Source organism: Nicotiana tomentosiformis, chromosome 2, assembly GCF_000390325.3.
Source record: "Nicotiana tomentosiformis chromosome 2, ASM39032v3, whole genome shotgun sequence".
In the NCBI taxonomy this organism is placed as follows: domain Eukaryota; kingdom Viridiplantae; phylum Streptophyta; class Magnoliopsida; order Solanales; family Solanaceae; genus Nicotiana; species Nicotiana tomentosiformis.
This window is the reverse complement of record NC_090813.1, coordinates 110,385,059-110,410,219: the sequence shown is the minus strand read 5'-3', so window position 1 is coordinate 110,410,219 and position 25,161 is coordinate 110,385,059. Positions and strand designations below refer to the sequence as shown.

General features: G+C 38.0%; 1 protein-coding gene across 1 annotated transcript; it reads right to left on the bottom strand.

Moving 5' to 3' along the window:
- Window positions 1-1,557: 1,557 nt before the first annotated feature.
- LOC104105088 (probable protein phosphatase 2C 63) lies at window positions 1,558-5,095 on the bottom strand. The gene is made up of 4 exons (XM_009613327.4): window positions 4,715-5,095; window positions 3,688-4,070; window positions 2,256-2,492; window positions 1,558-2,112 (listed from the first exon to the last, which is right to left on the bottom strand). Exons 1-4 carry the CDS (start codon window positions 4,959-4,961, stop codon window positions 1,849-1,851), a joined length of 1,131 nt encoding a protein of 376 aa, XP_009611622.1. The 5' UTR covers window positions 4,962-5,095; the 3' UTR covers window positions 1,558-1,848.
- Window positions 5,096-25,161: the final 20,066 nt, after the last annotated feature.

Genomic DNA, 25,161 nt, shown 5'->3' with positions numbered 1-25,161 from the left:
ATGAAGTTGTTTCACCTTGAAGCTAAAATTTCATGCTAATGTAGCATGAAGTTGTTTCGTGTTGAAGCTAAAACTTCATGCTAATATAGCATGAAGTTATTTCACATTGAAGCTAAAACTCCATGCTAATGCATGCTGAAATTATTTATCCTGCAATCTACAGTTTTGTCATGAATTTTATCTGAAACTTCAGTCTAAACATGCTGAAGTTATTTAGTTCATTTGCTAAAACTTCAGACTAAACATGCTTAAGTTATTTAGTTCATTTCCTAAAACTTCAGACTAGACATGCTTAAATTATTTAGTTCATTTACCAAAACTTCAAACTAAACATGCTTAAGTTATTTTAGTTCATTTGCTAAAACTTCAGACTAAACATGCTTAAGTTTTTTAGTTCATTTGCTAAAACTTCAGACTAAACATGCTTAAATTTTTGTCTTGTAGTATGTAATTTTCTAATGAGTTTTTGGTAATACATGCTGAAGTTATTTAGTTCATTTACTAAAACTTCAGACAAAACATGACGAAGTTATTTAGTTTATTTGCTAAAACTTCATACTAAACATGCTGAAGTTTTTTAGTTCATTTGCTAAAACTTCATACTAAACATGCTTAAGTTTTTGTCTTGCAGTATGTAATTTTCTAAAGAGTTTTTGCTAATGCATGCTGAACTTATTTAGTTCATATGCTAAAACTTCATACCAAAATATGCTGAAGTTTTGTAACGCAGTCTACAGTTTTGTCCTGAGTTTTATCCGAAACTTCAATCTAAACAAGCTGAAGTTTTTCAGTTTATTTGCTAAAACTTCAGCCTAAACATGCTTAAGTTTTTGTCCTGCAGTTTGTCAATAGTCTTTTATTAAAGAAGGGCAAAATCGTCTTTTTAAAACGCTTTTAACAAAAAATGGGTACGGATGCAAACGAAAAACAAAACGGGTATAAGTTAAAAAGGGGTGACCAAATAGGACGTCTCATGCAATTTTTACCCAAATATTGGAATTCAATTTTGGCCCAAATTCCTTGGTATTTGGGGCCTTTTTTTCAGCCATGTGTCTAAGGGCCCGTTTGGACATAAAATTTGATGGAAGATTTTTTCAAAAAAAAATTACTTTTTTTCAAAATCAACGTTTGTTCATAAAATTTCCAATTTTCACTTGAAGATGCATTTTGAAAATTTTCGAAAATTTGAAAAACTGCAAAAAGCTGTTTTTCAAAATTTTCACTCAAATCACTCACAAAACTTCAAAAACAACCCAAACTGAAATTTATGTCCAAACATAACTCCAAATTTCAAATATCATTTTCACTTGAAAAAAAAATTTCAAACATTTTTTCGAATTTTACAATTCTCATGTTCAAACGCCTACTAAATGTCGCCCTATGAAAGGAACTCTTGTTTTTACCTTGGAAGCTGGGACCCTGGGCTACTAAATTGAGGATCACCAACTCTATTTCCTTTAATGAAAATGTGTCTAATTTATTTATCCTTGCGATCTGTTAACCATAGATTTGTCTATCAACGGATAAGATTCTCAAATAAAGCATGGAATGTTCAAATAGAGAAGAAACTGTAATTTCATTTCATCTATGAACTTTCAACATGCAGTTTTAGTATAATTTCCAGGAAAGTACAACATATAGCTTTTTCACGACAGAGTCAAAAACCAAAGTGGAAGGCCGAGCTGTGTCATCAGCTTAGTCCTATCAACTCCAATACAGAAGTTGCATGTACATCAAGGTATATGTACATGGTTGATTTATATCTTAAAAGTACAATGGAAAAAACTCTCCAATTCCAAGGCGATGTATTTACAAGATGGTATACCGTATACATGTACTAGACATTGTTCATGGTGAAACAGAAGATGTGTTTTCTCCTTGATGACCGGAGTTCAGAGAGTATATGTCGACAGGGACGCTTGTGCCCTTAACAATGTTCAATCTAGCATTTGCGGGCATGTCCTGGCGATCCAAATATATAACAATAACTGTTATATCATCGTGAATATGCCGTCTGGCCCCCTTCTCTAGTCGTTTGATTTCCTCATATCTCATTTCTTTCTTTTTTGCAGCCCCCTCAAGGGCAGCTCTCACTAATCGTTTTGCTATTCCCTGTAGAAATGGAAAGAAAGTATCACTATCTTATTCGTTAGTTAATTATGTTCAACATGGATGAGTTTGATCACGAAAATTGCTTCAAGGAGAGTTGTTACTGTTTCCAGAAATTATAGAACCGTATAGAACATGATACTCACAGTTCTAGGATTCTTTAGAACAATGTCCACAGCTGCTTTGTCGCTCAGTTGCTCCCATAGGCCATCTGATGCAAATATCAAAAATAAGTCTTCTGGTCTTATCTTCCGGATCAATATAGAAGGCTCTGCTGACATTACAGCTCTTTTTAAAGGAATAGGATATCCATATTGTATGAAGAGAGGATCTCTGCTAAACTCAGGTTTCTTCAGATAGACATCTCCAATTGATCTAGAAACCTGGTTCAGGCCAATAGGCAACATTAGATGGATTTTGTCAAACCATAGGATACTCCCTGAAATTGGCTGTTAGCAAGCTTTTAATAAAAATTGTCAGTTTCAAACTTTATATTAAAATGAAAGATCCAAGATGGCAAGATCAGCATTCAGCACTATGTAACCTCTGCTACAAATTCTAGCTACAAAAAAAATTGCTATAGTGGTTAAGAGCTAAAGACTAGATGGGAAAGGAGATTCCTTTGTGTCTGTACATAAGAATGAGATTACTACAGCTGCAACAAAATGATTGGGGTTTGATTTGAATATCATATGTGCAATCGATCAATCTTGACACTGCCTTAAGTACTAAATGGAGATGTCTTCTACTAGCCTGAAATAGAAAAATCAATTCTACCCGCGGTCTAAGACCTTCAAAGTAGCAGATACAAGCATATTTATTGCCAAAACCAAAAGAGTCACTCAGTAAGAACTTGACATACAACGTGTTTAGAAGGCATGATAAACTTGCTACAAGTGCACCAACATAATCCACACATGACGTGACTAGATTTTGATAAGGATATAACGTGATAGGATTAGAAGCTAAAAAGGAATATTATACATGGTCTATAACCTCCGAAACAGTAAACAAAAGCAAATTTGATGCCAAAACCGAAAAGAGGCACTCAAGGAAGACTTTTAACGTGTCTAGACCGTTAACAGTTAATCGTAGATGGCCTATTCTAAACTTATTGGAAAGTGAGAATTGAGAATGAAAAGAGCTCTGACCATTTTCTCCTTCCAAGCTCCACCATGTCTTTTAGATTGAATAGAAACTACCTAGTCATATCAACTATGTAAATACAGCATATCCCAAAAGACTAATTAGTCTTCATCATTTGGAGGTCCGATTCACTACTGCTAGAGGTCTAAAAAGGGTGTATCGATAATTACTATCTCCAATCCCCCTGCTCAACTCCAACCCTATCCTCACCTTTATGTCCAAATGTATGGTGTCCAAAACTATGTATCAACGAAAAACAAAAAAGAGCATATAGAGGGAAAGAGATTCAAGATTCAAGATTGGTATAGTAGTCTACTTGCAATTGACACAGTTTATGTTCATACTAGATAACTAGCAGAATACCAGGAAGTCTAGTAAACAAATTTAAGAACCATGAATGAGTTAAAAGAGTAATCAAAACTAGTGAGATACCTGAATTATACCCTTGATTCTCCAGACCCCTCGAGTGTAGACAACAACATGAGAATCATCGGGATGCAGTGCCTCTACCTCTTTCCTTACCTCCTCAACCCCAACATTATGATCTATAGACAAACGTTCTGCCACAAATGTTGCTGAATCACCCGTCTCGCCAGTTGCCACTCTCCTGCCGAGCACTGCCCTGGAGTCCCCAAGATTTGCCACGTACAATTTATCTTTCGAAATCGCTCCAACAAGACAACAAGATCCCACAGAAGCAATCTGAGGCTGATCAAGCCAAGACTGCTTCACTAAATGCAAGAATCCCTCCTCAATGGCATCAAATGCTTTCCTGATCACATCCTCAGATAATCCTCCTTCTTCCAATGCAATCTCTACAATATCCAAAGTAAGGAAATGAAAAACAATTCAAGAAATTTCCAATATCTCTTAACAACATTAATTCAGACATTCAAAAATTGAACCTTTCTACAATTTGAACAAGCTCATTTCCTTTTTCTCTTCCACTCCACATATGAGCAAGTTAGTCAGTTTTCTCAAAGAATCCCCTCAATCTATGTTGCTTGGACTCTCCAAAAATATTGTTGTCATACTCATGCCGGATCCTTCAAAAAATACACTACTCTTGGAAGATACGACACGCACTCGACGGCATTTCTGAAGAGTCCGAGCAACATAGCCCTCAATCTCATGATATTTTAACAACATAAGTAAAATCACCACAGAATCCAAAAATCAAGCAACAACAACTACTCTTTAGTCCCAAACAAGTTGGGGTAGTTTATACGAAACAAATGTTCCCCATTTATATTCATCTCAGGCCAACATAATACATACAAAATAAAAATAAAAATGGAAAGTACTAGAAGAGAACCCAACAATGAAGGTGTTAGAAAAATTATACTACTAGGTTAGAAACAAAACAGAAAAACTAAACAAGCATACTTTTGTTACTATTATATTGGACTTATGTGACTGACAAGAAAATAGTAATATAAAGAGGGAGATTTAGAGTTACTTTGGAGATAAGGGAAGAGGTTGTTGTTAATGAAACGAGAAGCTTGAGGGCCACCGTGACCATCATAAACACCAACATAAGTAGCAGAAGGGGTTGTAAATACTTGACCCTGGTCTTCAAGCAACGAATTGGCCTGAACCACTGCAACTGAATAGTCACCTGTGGCATGTCGTTTCAAATCCATGTGCCACATAAGACCATCACCATCGCCCCCACCAAAGCAGCTTCCTAAGCAGGAGCGTAACATCTCTCAGACTGCTACTTCCAACTGTTGGCTATAGACAGAGAGAGGTTTTTGAAGAAAATTCAGAAAAAGAAAGAAGACTGACGTATTTATTGGTAAGCGCTTCTTCTTCTCTACATTGGAACAAAGACTTGAGACTTTTTCTTTTCAAAAGGAAGAAAAAAAGGACTAGAGACTCCACTAATAGAACAATGTCGTGACCCACGAGAATTACGCGTGTGGAAAAATTGAACAGCTACAAAATTATCAGCGATTGTATTTACCCCATGGTGTGAAGCCTCTCCTTGAGCTTAAAATTGTGGTGCTAGATAATTTAATTTTTTTATAATATTAGATTAAGACAAATTTAAATGTAGCTATATACACATTGAGAATTTATATAACCAATCTCAATATAGAGTGAGAAGTAGGGGTGTACAAATGAAACCAACAAACCGTAAAATCGATAATTCGAGTCAAATCGAGAAAAAAAAATCGACTATGGTTTGGTTTGATTGGTTTGGTGTTGGAAAAAAAACCCGACGATATTTGGTTTGGTTTGGTTTTAACTAAAAAAAGTCAAACCGAAATCAAACCAACCCGATATTATATGTATAGAAGTTTTAAATATATTTAATACATAAAAATATTTATGGTAGTGTAGTTTATAAATATTTCTTAAGCTTTTTTTATAGTTTTATCTTTTAACGCATTATTTCAAGTTTGAACTTATAATTTTTGGATGCTCCAATAAGTTTTGTAGTCCATAAATGTTAGTAACTCAAATAAATGCTAAACCAAAATCAAATCAATACTAATGATAATAAAAGACACTCAATTCAATTGTACTATAAATGAAAATAGTATTGGATATCTATTTTTTAATTTTTCCATGGTTTAGATAAAATGCATAACTTATTATTCTTTTAGTGTTTAGTCATGTAAATAATAGTACTTATAATTAGTCGTATCTATTTTAGAAACTTATTAGTGATTTTAAATTATGTTTGTTTTCATTATGGCTAATTAATAATATTTATTTTATGCGATTTTCTCATATTTATTGTTGAATATTTTAGTACAATACCATGAATCATCTCATATTTATGTTATTTTATTAAAAAAATACCTGATATAGTTCTGTCTTACTAGGATTACAAAAATATTTGAAGCACAAATTCTATGTTATGTGCTATGAAGACTTTATGATAAAAAAACCCGTAACAACCCGAAAACCCGAGATTTAAAAATCCGACTTTTATTGGTTTTGTTTGGTCTTTAGATTTAATAACCCGATATAATTGGTTTGGTTAGGTAATTAGAAAATTCGAACCAATCCGACTTATGTACGCCCCAGCGAGAAAGTATAGCTTTTTTTTCCTGTTTTTGCTCTTGACTTGTTGTATTATTTATATTACACAATGATAATTAGTAAGAATGCATCCATTTGTTAATTGACAAATAGATAACAACAATTAGTATCATAAGGTTACATCCATAAACATCGAAGCGAGATTAGATGTGAAAATCTGATCGCTGTAAACTTAAAATTTTCATGTACTATTGTTGACTTAATAAAATCTAATATATTAAAATATGTTCAATCGGGTTTTTAGTTTATCTTAAAGATATTTGAGACAGTAAAGCATAATTCAAAAAAAAAAGAAAAAAAAGAAAGTAATAGAAGGTTCAACACCTGGGTGGATTTTATATGATCCGACACCACTAAGAAGTGGCTCAATAGACATGACACAGGACAGTAGTTAGGAAATGGGTGATGTCAAAGTACTTATTATGATATTTAATTTGATACATGTACAACATATGACACGATATCCCAACGACATACAAACGAGAAATGAATGATTTTCCCTTCCCTATCAGGAAATTACAATAAATTGACGGATACTGTTCTAGGTTAATAAGTCGAAGATATATTTAACTTTTTGCTTTTAGAATATTCTATCTTTTTTCTTGAATAGCCCCATAGAATTAAGGGGATGAAGATGTCCCTTAACTTTTAGCAGCTGAAGGAAATTATAGTCATCGATTAATTTAGATATATATTAGTGTGTTATCTTATCTGATTGATTATCTAGTAAGAATTTAATGGACCATCTTAATAATTCATTTGCTCTGTGATTAATGAATGTACTGCATCCATCGTATTATTGTTATTGGTTTTTTTTTTTTGACATGCATCTGTGATGTAATAATATGCTTCTATATTTTGGTCTCATTGATAGGTGAATATTAGACAATGTAAAGATTCTTTCCTACATCATTAGTATAGTCTAACTTATTAGCTGGTTATTATTTTTATCAGATTATCACTTAATATTTTACATAAAAGTCTGTATGTAATTGCTTAATAAGGAGTAATTAACTTGATTGCTTGAATGTTTTTATACCAGTGCGGAGTCTCAATCAATATTCTAAGATTCACAATTACGTGTAACAAAGAGCTCAATCAATCTAGTGGCCTGCCCCTTGTGTTTTCTCCAAACAAGTAGTACTAGATTTTCCCTCATCAATAAATTAAAAATTAATAAACTCATAATGTGTGGAATGCTTTAATTTGTTTCTTTCCTCCAAAGTCAAATTACTGAAATTTAATTTGCCCGTACTTTCGGTCTATGATCAACCTCCCAAAATATGAAAGGGACGAACGAGGGAGGATAGGATCCACAACAACCAGTAGAGAGAACATACCAACTTTATTTTTTTAAGAAATATTTAAATGGCCAAAAATGTCTTATGGCTGAAAATTTTGGCCCATTTGAATGGAATATTATTCTGTTTGGAGTTAGATCAAAAAGTTTTTAACAAATATACTAAAACTCTAAAAATTTCAAAACTTTTTTATATCTATATCACAAAAAAGTAATGTCAGCTAAGTTAAGCTTCTTTAGTTTCTATTAGAGTTATTTTTGAATAGCTGCAAAAAGCAAATGTAAAAGAATGTTCTTTTAAACCATATAAACTGGATATAAAAGTGAAAAGAAAATCTTGATCTAATTTCTTGTAGTGTAAAATTCTCTTTATATAGCATTTTACTACTGAACTGTTGAAGAACTAATCTTAAGCCCATATTTCGTTTCAGAATAAAAACGAAATACAAACTGTGTAAGTTTGGCCCAGACAATCGTAAGCCCAGGCATACAAAAGCGAAAGGCCGCCATGTCAATTTCACGGCCCAAAAGCTTCAGAAGTGAAGTTTGAGGGAGATAGGTGATATAGGCCTCAAGAATGAAGATTGCTATATAATTCCTTACAAAAGCTTATAAAAATAGGATTAAGATGCTCTTTTCTGTAGCTTTGTTGATACATCTCTTTCATCGAAAAATATAAACATTATGAGTATTAAGATTAGTCATAGTAAAATATCCTCGCATATATTTCATGAACTTTGGATATCATGTTTTCTAACTTTATAGCAACTAGCAAAATATGAATGTTCCTCTTTGCGAATATTTTATTATTATTGTTAGGTAGTGTTTTATGAAATTGGCGTTGGGTATACTTTTTAAATGATTAGAGAATATTTATGGAATAAGTAGTAACATATCACAACTCCATTTCGCCCCTACAGCAAAAACAAGAAAGAATAGGCACTTGAAAGACTGGTAAACTTCTTCGTGGCTTACTTGGGAGTGGAACAATTTAATTTAACTTATACTACAAAAACAAGAATGTGATTTCGGCATTCAGTGATTAATTTGATGACAGACCTATTCAAATATAGAGTATATATCATAGGACAATCGATTCGGCGAATCTTGGGAAACGAAAACGAAAACGAAATGTTTAACTGCAATTTCGAGAATATGTGGCGTAACTTAATACAAAATGTAAGGATAAATAAAAATATAAATATAGATCGGAGAGAATGCAAAATAGATAAGGTTATCAGGAACAATGAACCTTAGGATTCGACAAATAGAATCAATCTAAGGAGCCTGAAAGAGCGATTTTTTATTGTAGAAGAATATAACACTTTTATTACAACGTAAGCCTCTCAAAAACTTGTTCTACATAAATGATAACCAAGCCCTTTTATAGTGGAGTGATTTGGCTCTAAGCATAATAAAATAAACATTCATTGGGAGACCCATGATAAGTCAGCTTTTCCATAATTTCTTCTAAGATTCTCTCTAGTGGGATTGCAACGGCTTTTGTCTGCGAGCTCGATCTTGCTTAGAACCCTCGATTTTGGTTTGAGCTTGATTTCGGCTCGAACTTGTGATCTTGGTTCGAGCCCGATCCTGGTTCGAGCCCTCGAATTGATTCAAGATCAATGTTGGTTGGTCTCTGGATTATCAGCATGATAGGTCTACTCTGCATCATGGTTCGATTCTTATTCGAGCTTGATAATGATATCGAACTCGAAACGGATCGGCCTCCCCGGGTTCGAGGTTAGTTTGTTCCCCCTTCGGGATCTTACTTCGATAAATCACCGTTCGAACTCGATTGGACGTGCCAAGGCCGAAATCTATTTCGATCGTATACAGATAGTCCCCTCGTTTCTTAGAAAGAATGTTGCGAGAAACGATATGATTTTTAATAGCTCGATCGGATTATATCCTGTCGTTTCCATCGGGTTCGACCATGACGCATCTGGTAGTTGTCCTGTCGGTTTAGTCTTTCAAGGCATTTAATGCATGTGAGGCGGTGGTCGGCCACTGCTGATACTGAACCGCCATCGTTTGAACCTATAAATAACCCTTACTTTTATCTTTTACCACTTTTACATCTTCTATCTTCCAAAATTTCCCAAGTTCTTCTTCGTACTCTCCAACTTACCAGTAAATCTGTGATTTCTTTCCTCAAAACCCCCTCTTCAATTCTACCAAATCTCTGTCACTTTCTTCTATTCCTTACCTTTGAATTCAAAAATGGCTAAAACATCGAAAATCATTCCTCAGAAAGAGAAGGCTTCATCTTCACAGTGTGTCGTCGATGAGACACCGGCAAAACCACGGCCTGAAGAGTGTGTTCCCGGGGCGTGTGTCCTTACTTCAGATTTTAAGGTTGATAAAGGTTCATCGGTCCCTGGCCGGTGTGAGCCGGTATCGAGGTACATGTATTCGATAACCGAGAAACACCTCGATCAGTTAAAGAAGGATTGCAATTGGGGTGAAAAAGAAATAATAATTCCTACCCCTGACGAAGATATCACTTCTTACGTGAAAGGGTTTTTGAATGTGTATACTTACCCTTTCACTTTGGGTCTCCTAGATTCCGTCATTATTGACTTCTGTCGACAATATCAGGTAACCCTAGGCCAGATCCATCCTTCTTTGTGGCGGATCGTTATCCTGATCCGATATTTTGTGAGCAAAATCGAGGGGATGTCGTTCGCCCTCGATCATCTTATCTGATTGTACCGTCCTCAACTTTTTCGAGGAGGGTTAATAAAACTCCAGCGTCGGGCTACCAAGGCTCTGTTCTCGAGTATCGACGAGGACAGGGACCGGGGTTGGATGGGCAGGTTCGTTTGAGTAAGGACTTCGGACCTGATTCCGACTGAAAAGATGCCCTTTCCCGAGGAGTGGAATATGAAACGTAAGTGTGATCTTGATGTTGCTTCTATTTTGTTCTTTCATTTATTCTCTTATCGACACTCCTTTTTTTTTTCCATGTAGCAGTTCCCTATATGCCCGGAGCAGTTCCCGATCTCAAGAACTTGGTACGAGCCCTTGTTTCGACCTCCACATACGCCGAGCGCTCATGGCGTGATTTGTCAAAGGGTCGGTGGGAGGCCAAAAATCACGGTAAGCTCATTTCTCGGACTCTGATGATCCGAATGAAGCATTTTTCAAAATATTTTTTATAAGGTTTCCCATATGCAGGTTTGGGTAAAGGCGCGGTCTTGAGTCCCTTATCCAATGAGGAGGAAATTTCGGCCTCTGTCCCAAAGCCGGTGAAGGAAAATAAAAGGAAGAGAGCCTCGGTTCCCGAATATCCAAAACCGAAGAAGAGGACGGCTCGTAAGCTGAACAAGAATGTCATTCCTTTGACCATGGAATCCGTTCTGCATCTAAGGGATGAAGAAGAAGAAGAAGAAAAGAACGATGAGTCCGTGCTGGCGGTCCGAACGAAGAGAACCACCGATGCCTCATCGCCGACTAGATCGATGATGCTCTATGAGGCTCCGCCTCAAACTCAAGATATACCGGAGAAAGATTCGGGTAGAGTCCCCGAACTATCGGATATCGAAGACGCATCTCATCAGAATCAACCGGCAGGGGATACGATCGAAGAGCCCCTCGAACACCTCTGAACCGAGGGGAACGCTCCAAGCGAGTCATTTGGGGCAGCAACGATCGAGGATTCGCCTATCTTTCCTGCTTTTTCCGCAGGGGTGATTCGGGAAGCTCAAGCTCTGGGAGCCCTCGATCTAGACAGGCCTCACGATGAAGAAGATCCATTTCGTGACCTGTTTACCGACATTGAGGATGTTGCCGGTGCCGGTGATGAATCAGATCTTTTTCACGGATTGCGGCAGGCTTTGAATCAAGTGAGCTTTTAAAATTATTTTGTCGGTACTATCTGTATGTTTGTTTTTCGTTAACTTCGCTTCTTGTTTCTTTGTAGGCAGCGGCAGTTCATCGAGAATAATGTTCTCGGGCCGAGAATGAGCTGCATCGATACGCGGCCGACCTAAAACGGGCTACTGATGAGAGGGACTCCCTTAGACTTTCCTTAGGGCAGAGAGATGAGGAAATAAAAGACCTCCAAGATGAGCTGGCCAAGGCTTATCGAGATCAGACCGATTTGTCTGAGCAGGTAATGATGCTTTTGAAAGCCTATGGGCTTGATACTGGAACGATAGCTAACATTTCGGTCTCACAGCTGCAGCAAAAAATCGAGATGATCGGGAAGCTTCGTGAGGAGGTCGACGTGATAAGAATGGAGTCCTTGCGGTTGAAAGAAGGTATGGACCGCTTTGCTGCATAAAAAGAGACTGCTCAAGCCCAATTATCATCGTCCGAAACCCAACTTCAGAAAATGAAGGAAAAAGGCCTGGTTCAAGCAAGAAGAATTGAGGAGCTTAAGGCTCGGTTGGCCTCTGTACTTGCCAAGGCCGAATCCGATGCTAAAAAGGCAAAGGCCGATGCGGATGCGCTCGTGGCCGTCTATCGGGCCGATGCTGAAGCTGCCCAAGTCCAGGCAAGAGAGGCAGCCGAGTCCGTCGATAGTCGAGCGCATTGGGTCGCCGAACTTGCTAAGTGCATATCCAGAAGGGAAACTCTCGAGGAGATTCATGCTCGTGGCTTCGATCTCGCTGAAGAGATAAAAAGGGCCAAAGAACTCAAAGCCGATGCTGAAGCTCTAGTTTCTGATGGCGATGACGATGACGATGGGAGCAAGAGAGGATCCGAAAATGGGGGGGAACCTGATAAAGAAGAGACAGCTCCTGGTCGAGAAGTTTAGTTCTTAGTTTTTATGTTGTAATCACCCATGCAGATAAATTTGTATATAGACATATCTCCCTTTTTGCCGACTTGCTTCTGTTTTTGTTTCCCGTCTTGCGAGGACTTTATTCACGCCTTATGAATATCTCTACAATGATTTAAACAACTTAATCAAATTTGGACCTCATAGCCTCTGTAATCGAGCGAGCGTTTACTCAAACTTGGGGCAATGTAGCCCTTTAGGCTTATTAGTTGTCAATGATTCGATCTTGAAGAAATATAGCCCGTAGGTGTAATGGTCGAGCGAGTGTTTGCTCGAACTCGAACATAAAATAGTGGGTGTTAGCTCGAACTCGAAATAAAAGTAGCCTGTAGGCTTAGTCGAGTGAATGATTCCGAACTCGAAGTAATGTGGCCTGTAGGCTTAGTCGAGTGAATGATTCGAACTCGAACTAATGTAGCCCGTAGGCATAATGGTCGAGTGAGTGTTAACTCGAACTCAATATAGTGTAGCCCGTAGGCGTAATGGTCGAGTGAGTGTTTGCTCGAACTCAAAATAAAAATAGCCCGTAGGCTTAGTCGAGTGAATGATTCGAACTCGAAGTAATGTAGCCCGTAGGCGTAATGGTCGAGTGAGTGTTAGCTCGAACTCGAAGTATTGTAGCCCGTAGGCGTAATGGTTGAGTGAGTGTTTGCTCGAACTCAAAATAAAAATAGCCCGTAGGCTTAGTCAAGTGAATGATTCGAACTCGAAGTAATATAGCCCGTAGGCTTAGTCGAGTGAATGATTCAAACTCGAAGTAATGTAGCCCGTAGGCGTAATGGTCGAGTGAGTGTTAGCTCGAACTCGAAGTAGTGTAGCCCGTAAGCGTAATGGTCGAGTGAGTGTTTGCTCGAACTCGAAATAAAAATAGCCCGTAGGCTTAGTCGAGTGAATGATTCGAACTCGAAGTAATGTAGCCCGTAGGCTTAATGGTCGAGTGAGTGTTTGCTCGAACTCGAAATAAAAATAGCTCGTAGGCTTAGTCGAGTGAATGATTCGAACTCGAAGTAGTGTAGCCCGTAGGCGTAATGGTCGAGTGAGTGTTTGCTCGAACTCGAAATAAAAATAGCTCGTAGGCTTAGTCGAGTGAATGATTCGAACTCGAAGTAATGTAGCCCGTAGGCTTAATGGTCGAGTGTATCTTAATTCTGATTGCATAATAAATCTCAAAATAGAGGAATTTTCATTGGATATAAGATGCCGATAAAGAAAAGAACTTTCTTCGCACGTTATTATACACCTAGGTTTGGGCCAATCTATATGAGCATGGTTCGCTTCGACCATTTGGCTCTTACAATTTTTCCTATTGGGACCCTGTTGTTGTGAAATAACTTTCTTGCGAGACCTCGGATATTGTTGTAAATGCTGCATGATCAATGGTTGCCTCATTAAAAACCTTGCCGAAAAACCCATTTGGGATAAAACCGGTCTAAGGAAAAAAGAGTGCAACTCGTACTTTCAAGCAAGAGATCTGTCTTAGCCTTTGTTCGGACTTCTGCAGGGGTCAGTTTTGAGATATAAACGAATATGGAAAGGTTGTACCTCAGCAGTAATACCGTTTTAGATGTGATACATTCTAGCTGCTGGATAGCTATTTGCCGTTTATAATGCCGATCCTGTACGATCCCTTTCCGAAGTTCTCGAGTACCTGATATGGTCCTTCCCAATTCGATCCTAGTTTCCCTTCATTCAGATTTCGGGTATTGATGGTAATTTTTCTCAACACTAAGTCCCCAGGCTTGAAATGGCGGAGTTTGGTTCTTCGATTATAATATCTTTCGATTCGCTGCTTTTGGGCGGCCAATTGGACGAGAGCAGCTTCTCGTCTTTCGTCCGATAGTTCGAGGCTTGTATTCATAGCCTCGTTATTTGATTCTTCCATCGCGAATCAAAATCTGGCACTGGGTTCACCAACTTCGACTGGTATCAATGCTTCGGACCCATATACTAAGGAGAATGGGGTCGCCCCCGTACTAGATTTTGACGTTGTCCGATATGCCCAAAGGACTTCGGGCAGGATTTCTCTCCATCTCCCTTTAGAGTCATTCAACCTCTTCTTTAAGTTTTGAATGACAGTTTTGTTTGTTGATTCGGCCTGCCCATTCCCACTGGGGTGGTATGGCATCGATAGTATCCTTCTTATCTTGTGATCTTCGAGGAATCTTGTTACTTTGCCGCCAACGAAATTTTTTCCATTGTCACATACTATTTCGGCGGGTATCCCGAATCGGCATATGATATGATCCCAAATAAAGTCTATAACTTCTTTCTCTCTTATTTTCTCGAACGCCTACGCTTCAAACCATTTAGAAAAATAGTCAGTCATAAATAAAATGAATTTGGCTTTACCTGGGGTCGATGGCAGAGGGCCGACGATATCCATTCCCCATTTCATGAATGACCATGGGGATATGACTGAGTGAAGTTGCTCTCTGGGCTGGTGGATCATCGGTGCGATCCTTTGACATTTGTCACATTTACGAAAAAATTCCTTCGCATCTTTGCCCATATCGATCCAATAATACCCTGCTCTGATTATTTTTCGAACTAATGTATCGGCTCCAGAGTGATTCCCGCAAGTACCCTCATGCACTTCCCGTATGACGTAATCGGTATCCCCCGGACCCAAGCATACTGCCAACGGTCCATCGAACGTTCTGCGGTACAGCGTTCCGTCCGAAGCCAACATGAATCGAGCAGCTTTAGTCCGTAGGGTTCTGGAATCTTTAGGGTCCGATGGGAGTTTTCCGCTTTTCAAGTATTCAATATACTTGTTTCTCCAATCCCAGGTTAAGCTTGTAGAATTTATCTCGGCGTGACCTTCTTCGATTACCGATCTCGAAAGTTGAACAACATTCCCCGAGCCCGTATCATCTACCTCGACCGACGACCCCAAATTTGCAAGCGCATCGGCCTCATTATTCTGTTCCCGTGGTACATGCCGTAAAGTCCATTGTTTGAAATGGTGCAAAGTGATAAGCAGTTTATCTAAATACCTTTGCATTCTACCTTCTCGAACTTCGAAGGTTTTGTTTACTTGACTCACCACCATCAAGGAGTTGCAATTGGCTTCAATGACTTCTGCTCCCAAGTTTCTAGCTAGCTCGAGACCTGCAATCATGGCTTCATACTTGGTCTCGTTGTTAGTCAACCTGATAGTTTTAATAGATTGCCTAATAGTGCTACCCGTGGGTGGTTTCAAAACTATGCCCAACCCTGACCCTTTTACGTTCGAAGCTCCGTCCGTAAAAAGGATCTATAACCCCGATGATGTACCTAATTTCAACAGTTCTTTTTCGACTTCGGGTACGAGGATTGGCGTGAAATCATCCACGAAGTCTGCTAAAATTTAAGACTTGATGGTCGTGCGGGGTTGATATTCGATATCGTACCCACTGAGTTCGACGGCCCATTTGGCCAGTCAGCCTAATAACTCAGGTTTGTGCAAAATATTACGAAGCGGGTAAGTGGTAAACACACATATGGGATGACATTGAAAGTACGGCCTTAACTTTCTTGAGGCGCTTATGAGTGCAAGTGCCAATTTTTCTAGGAGCGGATATCTAGTTTCCGCTTCTCCTAAGGTTCGACTCGTATAATAAACGGGGAATTGCGTACCTTGCTCTTCTCGAACTAGGACACCGCTTATGGCGACTTCCGATACTGCCAAGTACAAACAAAGTTTCTCGTCTGTTTTTGGAGTGTGAAGTAGTGGCGGTCTTGATAGATATCGCTTTAGTTCCTCTAATGCTTGTTGGCACTCCGGGGTCCAAGAAAAATCGTTCTTCTTTTTGAGTAGAGAGAAAAATTTGTGACTTCGGTCAGATGATCTTGAGATGAATCATCTTAAGGCTGCAATTTGACCCGTTAGCCTTTGTACGGCCTTCACGCTGTCCACACCGACGATGTCTTCGATGGCCTTGATTTTATCGGGGTTAATCTCTATTCCCCGATGTGACACCATGAAGCCGAGGAACTTGCCCGAACCGACCCCGAAAGCACATTTCTTGGGGTTGAGCTTTATGTTGTATTTCCTTCAAATCTCGAACATTTCCTGCAAATGAGTTAAATGGTCCTCTGCGCGCAGGGACTTAACTAACATGTCATAAATATAAACTTCCATTGATTTTCCTATTTGTTCATCGAACATTTTATTTACTAGGCGTTGGTAAGTAGCCCCTGCGTTCTTTAGCCCGAAGGGCATCACATTATAACAATACGTTCCATATTTGGTGACAAATGAAGTCTTTTTCTGGTCCTATGGGTTCATCTGGATTTGATTATACCCGGAATAGGCATCGAGAAAAGTGAGGATCTCGTGGCTGGCCGTGGCATCGATCATGCTATCGATGTTGGGCAGCGGAAAGGAATCTTTGGGGCATGCTTTGTTCAAATCCTTATAGTCCACACACATTCTATGTTTGTTCCCTTTTTTAGGAACTACAACTACATTCGCTACCCATTCGGGATATTTCACCTCCCGAATGGACCCTACTTTGAGAAGCTTGGTTACCTCATCCTTTATGAATGCGTGCTTTCTCTCGGACTGGGGTCTTTTGCTTCACCGGTCTGAACCTGGGGTCCAAACTTAGCCGATGCATCGTTATGTCCGGCGGGATCCCTGTTATATCTAAATGGGACCAGGAAAAACAATCGATGTTATCGATAAGAAATTGAACGAGTTTCTTCCTGAGTTCGGGGATCAACCCCGTTCCCAAGTATACCTTTCGCTCGGGCCAGTGCTCGATTAATATGACTTGCTCTAGCTCCTCGATTGTTGATTTGGTGGCGTTGGAGTCATCGGAAATCACGAAAGATCGAGGGACCCTTTGATCATCATCCTCTTTGATTTTTTGGTTGTCTGGCTGGGTTGAAGTCGATGTCTGTGATTGCTATTTGGTGTCCCGTTCTCCTTCCGGGCCCGATCCTTTTATCGGCGAAAGTGAGGACATTGGTTTAGCTTCGTCGACGATGAATATTTCCTTTGCGGCTGGTTGTTCTTCGTACACCATTTTGACACCTCCCGACGTCGGGAATTTGAGGGCATGGTGTAGGGTCTAAGGCACAACTCTCATGTTGTGGATCCATGGCCTTCCGAAAAGGGTGTTATATCTCATATCGCCTTCGATCACATGAAACTTTATTTCCTGGATGGTTCCGGCCATGTTTATTGGTAGGACTATCTCACCTTTGGTAGTTTCGCATGCCATATTGAACCCGTTTAGGACGAGAATTACGGGTACGATCTGATCCTGTAGGCCGAGCTGCTCTATTACCTTCAATCGGATGATGTTGGCCGAGCTACTTGGATCGATTAACACACGCTTAATTTTAGTTTTATTCATGAGTACGGATATTACCAGTGCGTCGTTGTGAGGTTGGATGACCCCCTCTGCATCTTTATCATCAAAGGACAGAGTCCCCATGGGTGCGTAATCTTGAGTCCGAGATCGCTTTTCCCTCACCATCGATGTTTTAGTGCGTTTAAGCATTTGTCCCTGAGGGGTATTGATGCCGCCGATGATCATGTGGATGACGTGCTGCGGTTCTTCTTGCTCCTTTTGCTTGCTGAAATCCCTACTTTTAAAATGGTTCTTCGCTCTATCACTCAGAAATTCCCGAAGGTGCCCTTTGTTAAATAAGCGAGTTATTTTCTCTCTTAGTTGCTTGCAATCTTTCGTTCTGTGGCCATGGGTACCATGATATTCGCATGTTTGATTGGGATTTCTTCGGGCAGGATCGGTCTGCATTGGTTGAGGCCATTTAGTGTCTTTGATGCGTCCGATGGCTGACACGAGAGCGGATGCACCAACGCTGAAGTTATATTCTGATAATCGAGGTGCTTCTATAGGATCGGCATATTTATCGAAGCCGCTCTTACTCATAAGCCCCTGATAATTTTGTCCTCGATCAATCCTTCGATTGTTTCGAACTGTGTTGCGTGCTGAACCGTTGTTCACCCGATCTGCAACGTACGGTCGATATCGGTCTCTGTTCGACCTTTGTTCTCTGTCGATCTCCTTTTGGTTTTTAATAACTGTCCTGTTCTGATGAACGGTTCCGTACGGGGCTCCCAACTGATCATCCTCGACCCTAATTTTTGATTGATATCGGTTGTGTACATTTGCCCAAGTTACCGCTGGATACTCGATCAAATTTTATTTTAGCCGATGTGATGCTGTCAAACTTAGCTCGTTCAACCCTTAGGTGAAGGCTTGTACGGCCCAATCGTCTGTGACCGGGGGTAATTCCATACGTTCCATTTAAAATCGGGATACGAATTCCCTCAGCATTTCATCTTGCCTTTGCTTTACTTTGAAGAGGTCTGATTTCCTCGTTGCAACTTTTATGGCACCAGCATGTGCCTTTACGAATGAATCTGCTAACATGGCAAAAGAATCGATGGAATTCGGCGGTAAATTGTGGTACCAGATCATTGCTACCTTCAAGAGGGTCTCCCCGAACTTTTTCAAAAACACGGATTCGATCTCATCGCCCTCCAACTCGTTGCCTTTTATGGCACATGTGTAAGAGGTGACATGTTCGTTAGGATCGGTCGTACCGTTATATTTGGAAATTTTGGGCATACGAAATTTTTTGGGGATTGGCTTCGATGCCGCACTCGACGGAAAAGGCTTTTGTATGAATGTTTTTTGAATCAAGCCCCTTTATCATTGGTGGAGCCCCCGGGATTTGATCGACCCTGGCATTGTACGTTTCCACCCTCTTGTCATTGGCTTCGACTCGTTTTGTGAGTTCCTCTAGCAATTTAGTAATTCCGGGAGTAGTCCCTATTCTTGCTCGTTAGATTTCACTATGGCGGGCTCTGTTCTGGGGGTGACTTCTTGAAGTGGATTGGAATCTGGCCTGCTTTGTGCGCGAGTTTGGCTCTGTAGCTGAGCTATCGCTACTTGTTGGGCTTGCAGCATCTCGAAGATTATACGTAAGCTGGCCCCGATTTCCCCCGCGTTTTGGGTGTCTCGGGCTACGGATCGAGTACCGCCCATAATATTTTTTTCCGGTTCGGAACGCTGGTTCGCCTCCAAAGCTATTTGTGAATTGACATCCAATGGTATTTCGGCTCGAATTTCGGGTACTTCGATCCGAGCCTCGGGTGCCAAGTTGTTGATTTCATCTTGAAGGCCGGCTTCGTAATCGATTGGTGAAGCCATTTGATTGGTGGTTATTCGTAGCTTATCTGAAATTCAAGATATTTTCGGAAATAAGTGCAAAGCACAATGGCGTATTTTTTCAGATTCGTATCAAATGACCACTGTTATCCTCGGCCCCACGGTGGGCGCCAAACTGTTTACCCGAAAAATGGATAGAGTTGAATTTATACGCAGTTCCGAGGATAAGTGGCGTAACTTAATACAAAATGCAAGGATAAATAAAAATATAAATATAGATTGGAGAGAATGCAAAATAGATAAGGTTATTAGGAACAATGAACCTTAGGATTCGACAAATAGAATCAATCTAAGGAGCCTGAAAGAGCGATTTTTTACTGTAGAAGAATATAACACTTTTATTACAATGTAAGCCTCTGAAAAACTTGTTCTACAGAAATGATAACCAAACCCTTTTATAGTGGAGGGATTTGGCTCTAAGCATAATAAAATAAACATTCAGTGGGAGACCCATGATAAGTTAGTTTTTTCATAATTTCTGCTAAGATTCTCTCTAATGGGATTGCAACGGCTTTTGTCTGCGAGCTCGATCTGGCTTAGAACCCTCGATTTTGGTTTGAGCTTGATTTCGGCTCGAACTTGTGATCTTGGTTCGAGCCCGATCCTGGTTCGAGCCCTCGAATTGATTCTAGGTCAATGTTGGTTGTTCTCTGGATTATTAGCATGATAGGTCTACTCTGCATCATGGTTCGATTCTTATTCGAGCTTGATAATGATATCGAACTCGACACGGATCGGCCTCCCCGGGTTCGAGGTTAGTTTGTTCCCCCTTCGAAATCTTACTTCGATAAATTACCGTTCGAACTCGATCGGACGTGCCAATACCGAAATCTATTTCGAACGTATACAACCTATTCAAATATAGAGTATATATCATAGGACAATCGATTCGGCGAATCTTGAGAAACGAAAACGAAAACGAAAACGAAATGTTTAACTGCAAATACAACCAAGAATTTCAGGAACTGTTCAATCTTAATCAGTCCTTGTTAGCCAAGTCTTTATTCTGGAGAATATATATATAGTCCCCAGGTACTAAACAATTTATAATGGTTTAATAAAGTTAAGCCTTTAGTGCTATTCCGCGGTCGTTGTACATTTAATAATATTGTTTGTTGAACTTCAATGAAATATCTCAATTTTCATTTTAATTTTGACCATTGGGCATTCACCCCGTTAGAATTTAAATTTATGATTTTCTTCTTATTTATATTTTCAACATAAATTACAATATGAAAAAGTTAGGTGAACTAAATATTATCATGTGTTCTTGGATAACAAACTTGACATCTATGGTTTACCCATACCCAAGTACTCTCTATGTTCACTTTTACTTGTCTACTGTTAACTTTGCACACCTCTTAAGAAATAATAAATAAAGTGTATAATTTATCATGATACCCGATTAATCATATTAATTGACGCATATTTTAATTGATTTGAGAAAATGATCTAAAATGAATAATTAATACTGTGGATATAACAGAAAAAAAATTGTCTCTCTTGATATACTAAAAGTAACAAATAAAAGTAAAAATTTATTTTTAGAATATTGGACAAGTAAAAATAAATGTACGGAAGTACTTATATATCAGTGTCGTGGTTGAAGAAAATTTTGAAATAGAGCAAAAAGAACGGAGATAAAAATTCCCAAAGTAGTAAAAGATTTCATAAAAGTTCACACTTTAATCATGACGAGCAATAACATCATCCACGCCACAAAATTCCCACCTCTATTCACAACACCTCTCAGCTTTCCACTCATTACTGCTCCCTTCTTCAATTATTAATTTACTCAAACAGAAAAAAAAGAAAAGAAAAAAAGAACGGCCATTATTTAATCACAATTCACATCAAACATCTTAGTTTTAGTTCTTTCTTACATTACAATTGCGTCCTCAATTAATTCAACCAATTTCCAGTTAATCAACTTCACGAATCCACTACTCAAAAGCAACAACAAAAAACCAATCTAATTAAGCACGTAACAAATAAAGTTACATTACATTATCAATAAAGAAGAAAAAAAAAGGTAGTATAATAAAACCAAACTAAGCATGCGTAACACTTTGAAATGATCTTTATATTTCATCAGCTGGACCTTCTAGTGAAAGTTGCTTTAACCATTCAAACGTTCGATGACGTGACATTGATTGCTTTTTTGTCACTTTCATGTTCTCTGTTACATCCTTCTTATCTTCATGTTCATGGACCTCTGTAGCCTTTCTTGTTTTCGTAATTATACCGTTCCTGTTCATGATCACAACATTTGAAGGAACTGTTTCTACTGCATTTGCTGAACATTTGCAGCTACCAAGAAAAAACCTCTGTTTCTTTTTCTTGCTTAGTATAATCGATCTCATCTTATTGTCATAATTACTCATGCCGCTGCTACTACTGCTCGTGCTATTTCGACTTCCCGAATAATCCTTGTTGCTTCGACTTTTAAGATCTTGTAATGCAATTTCAGGTGTTGTTACTAGACCAACACGAAATAGACTCCACAGTGTCGATTTTCGACTTGAATTATTAACGTTTGATTGAACAACCTTTGAAAATCGAACCTGGGGTGTTGGACTAGGATGTGAATGGAATTGATTTCGAATCCTAGGCTTGTATTTGGAACATATTGGAGTGCTAATATTTGAAGAACTACCACTGCTAGATGAACGTTGGCTTCGTATACTGCTACTTCTACTGCTTGAATTTGTGTCATGACAATGTTCCTCCATTGACTCTGACCTTGACATGAACCGAATCGTACTACTATTACGGCTATCATTTGGCAAACTAATTGAATGACGTAGTGGCAAAATTTGGCCTTGGTAAAAAACTTCATCTGCCGTACACATTTCTGACTCTTTCATCAACAAATTACCACCAAAATCAAAGTCTTCTTGGACTAATTCACTAACCCCAGATGCTTCTTTCTTCGTTTGGTTCTCTTCGTTGTTTGGAAGATCACATAGAGATAATGCTTCTTCTTCTTCATCATCTTCTTCTAATTCTTCTTCTGTTTCTTTGAGAAGAACAATCTCTTCACTTTCCCTCACAAATTTTCTTTCCATTTTTTGTTACTAAAAGGTTGAGTCCTGTCAATATAGAAGTACTTGAAAGAGGAACAGTTATAAAGAAGGAGACAAATGGAAGGTAGAGGTATAAGTTTGCAGGCGACAGACAATAGAAAAATGTTCGTTTCTTGTTTGTAAGTCAAGAATACTGTTGGGGTACAAATAAAGCCGGCCTATTTTAGCAGAGCGTGGAGCTTTTTTAAGTCATTACTCTGCGTTTCAAATGATTATTGTGGAGAAAAAAAAGTTGGGCTTCTGAGTTACTACTTGGGAAGAGTGAGGGATGGTGGGGAAGTGGGGACTACTTTAGCAATGCATGCATTTGAATGCTATATTTATATAAACTTTAAAATAAGTGTATGGATTTAGATGCGATATTTTTTGAAATTTCGAAAGGGATTCTTTTTGTTTCGATTCTAAATGGTCCACTAGACATAGTATTTGGTATGGCTGTTGTCGTTATTTAGAAGAAGGTGACACTGACACACACAAATCACAATCGAGATAGTTATATATAGATAGGTAAGTGGCACGCAACCACCTCTATTTATATGCTCTTATAGATAGGAGATTGTAATGTTTGATTGAGACAACTAAAATATTTGAGAGGAAGTTTAAGACGTTCGGTGAGTTTTTAATTGTGTTAAGGTTACTTTTTGAATGGTAAAGGGGTATTCGGTTCGGTGGTTGTGGATAGCTTTTTTAGAGATTTTACGTAATTAGCTTTTTTAATTGTGTTAAGGTTACCTTCTGATCGTTTTGTTTGCTGCATTAATAAAAATTATTTTAACATAAAGTATTACGTAAGTAATTACACTAAGTTTAGTTTGTCATACAAGAGAAAACCTATAATTGTAAACTTAATACAATGATTGCAGATACAAGTTAGTGCGAGAATATGTGCATTATTTTGCTCGAGTTTGAATGTGAAAAAAAGAAAAAAAAGGATCTGTACACATATAATTGGTTGGTTTATTATTTATTTTTTCTCGCTGATATATATATAATTTACATGGATTATATATGGTTATATACATATATTATATATTTTATAATTATTTATAGTTTAAGCGGTTGAGTGAACGACTATTTATGTTAATTTTTTATAAAGGTACGTGCATTATCAATATATGAATGAAAATAACTAAAGATAAAAAAATCTTAAAGTAATCAACGCATAACAATGTAATATCAATATATTATTATTCATCGTATAACAATTTCTGGTTTTGTTATTCGTAACATAAAAGATTGGATATATTATAATCTTTGTATAACTATTTCGTGAACCAAAAGACCCCTAAGTTCTTTGTTGGTGAATTGACTTGAATGTTATGTCATGGAAAGCTTGTGATCCTAAATTGTGAATCTTGCTTTCTCTCTTATTACTCACTTGTTCTCAATTTACCTACTCTTCAGGCAAGGTATGGCCAGATGTCACCAGCTTCTTCCTACCACAAAAGCGTTTCTGGCTTTTTTTTTTTTTTTTTTTTTAAACTTTTACTTTATTATATTTTCCCATCAAATTGAAATTTGTCGATTGGTACATTAACATATTGTGTCGGTCGAAAAAACACGATGATCCTCTGTCTTTTTATAGCTCTTAATGATACAAAAAATGTTCTTGTTCGCACAATGTTACCGGACCTTTTGTGGAGACTGCTAGATAACTCCCTTAATTTAATTTAGAAGAATTTTTATAAAACGCTATAGTTTAGACCTTAATTATTATTTGTAATATAATTTGTCTAATTATCATTTACAATTACTGTTCAATATATAATTATTATCAGCTTGTATCATTTGTATTAAGACGCATAACGAATACAACCAAAATAAAATATAAAAAAATAGAATGCTCTCATTGAGAGTCAAACTCAAGATCTTCACTTACAAAGCAGGTAGTCTAACTAACTGAGCTACGATCTTGTTTAAACTCAAAATACTTGATCTCTTGTTTCAGTAGTTTTCATGGATTTGCTATAAAATTTAAATATACCTATGAATGATAATTTTCTGAAAATACAACTACGAATGGTAAATAGAGTTAGACTTCTCTATAATAACATCCTTATATAACAATACTTCACTATAAAAGTCAAGTTTTTTCGGAACCAATTTTTATGTTATGTTATAATATATGTTCTCTATAACAGCACTTCGCTATAACATCCAAAAATATTCGGAACAAACGACGTTGTTATAAAGATGTTTGACTGTACAATGTATATGTTTGATATGTGTCATGCGATTTTTCCTTTAATTTATGCCTCTAATGGAAATTTGGTAACCTCACATAAAATCTTACAGAATTGAAATATGTGAGTATCAGCCAAACAATTAATTTTCATCTGGACAGGAACAATTTCCAAATAACTAAAAATGGCCACTTTTAACCCACATCAGACTAATTTATTATTTTTGAAGCTTACTGTTATTTGAGAAAAGGGGAGCGTATAGCTTTCAGCATATATAGTTAATCAAATCGCAAGATTAACAAAA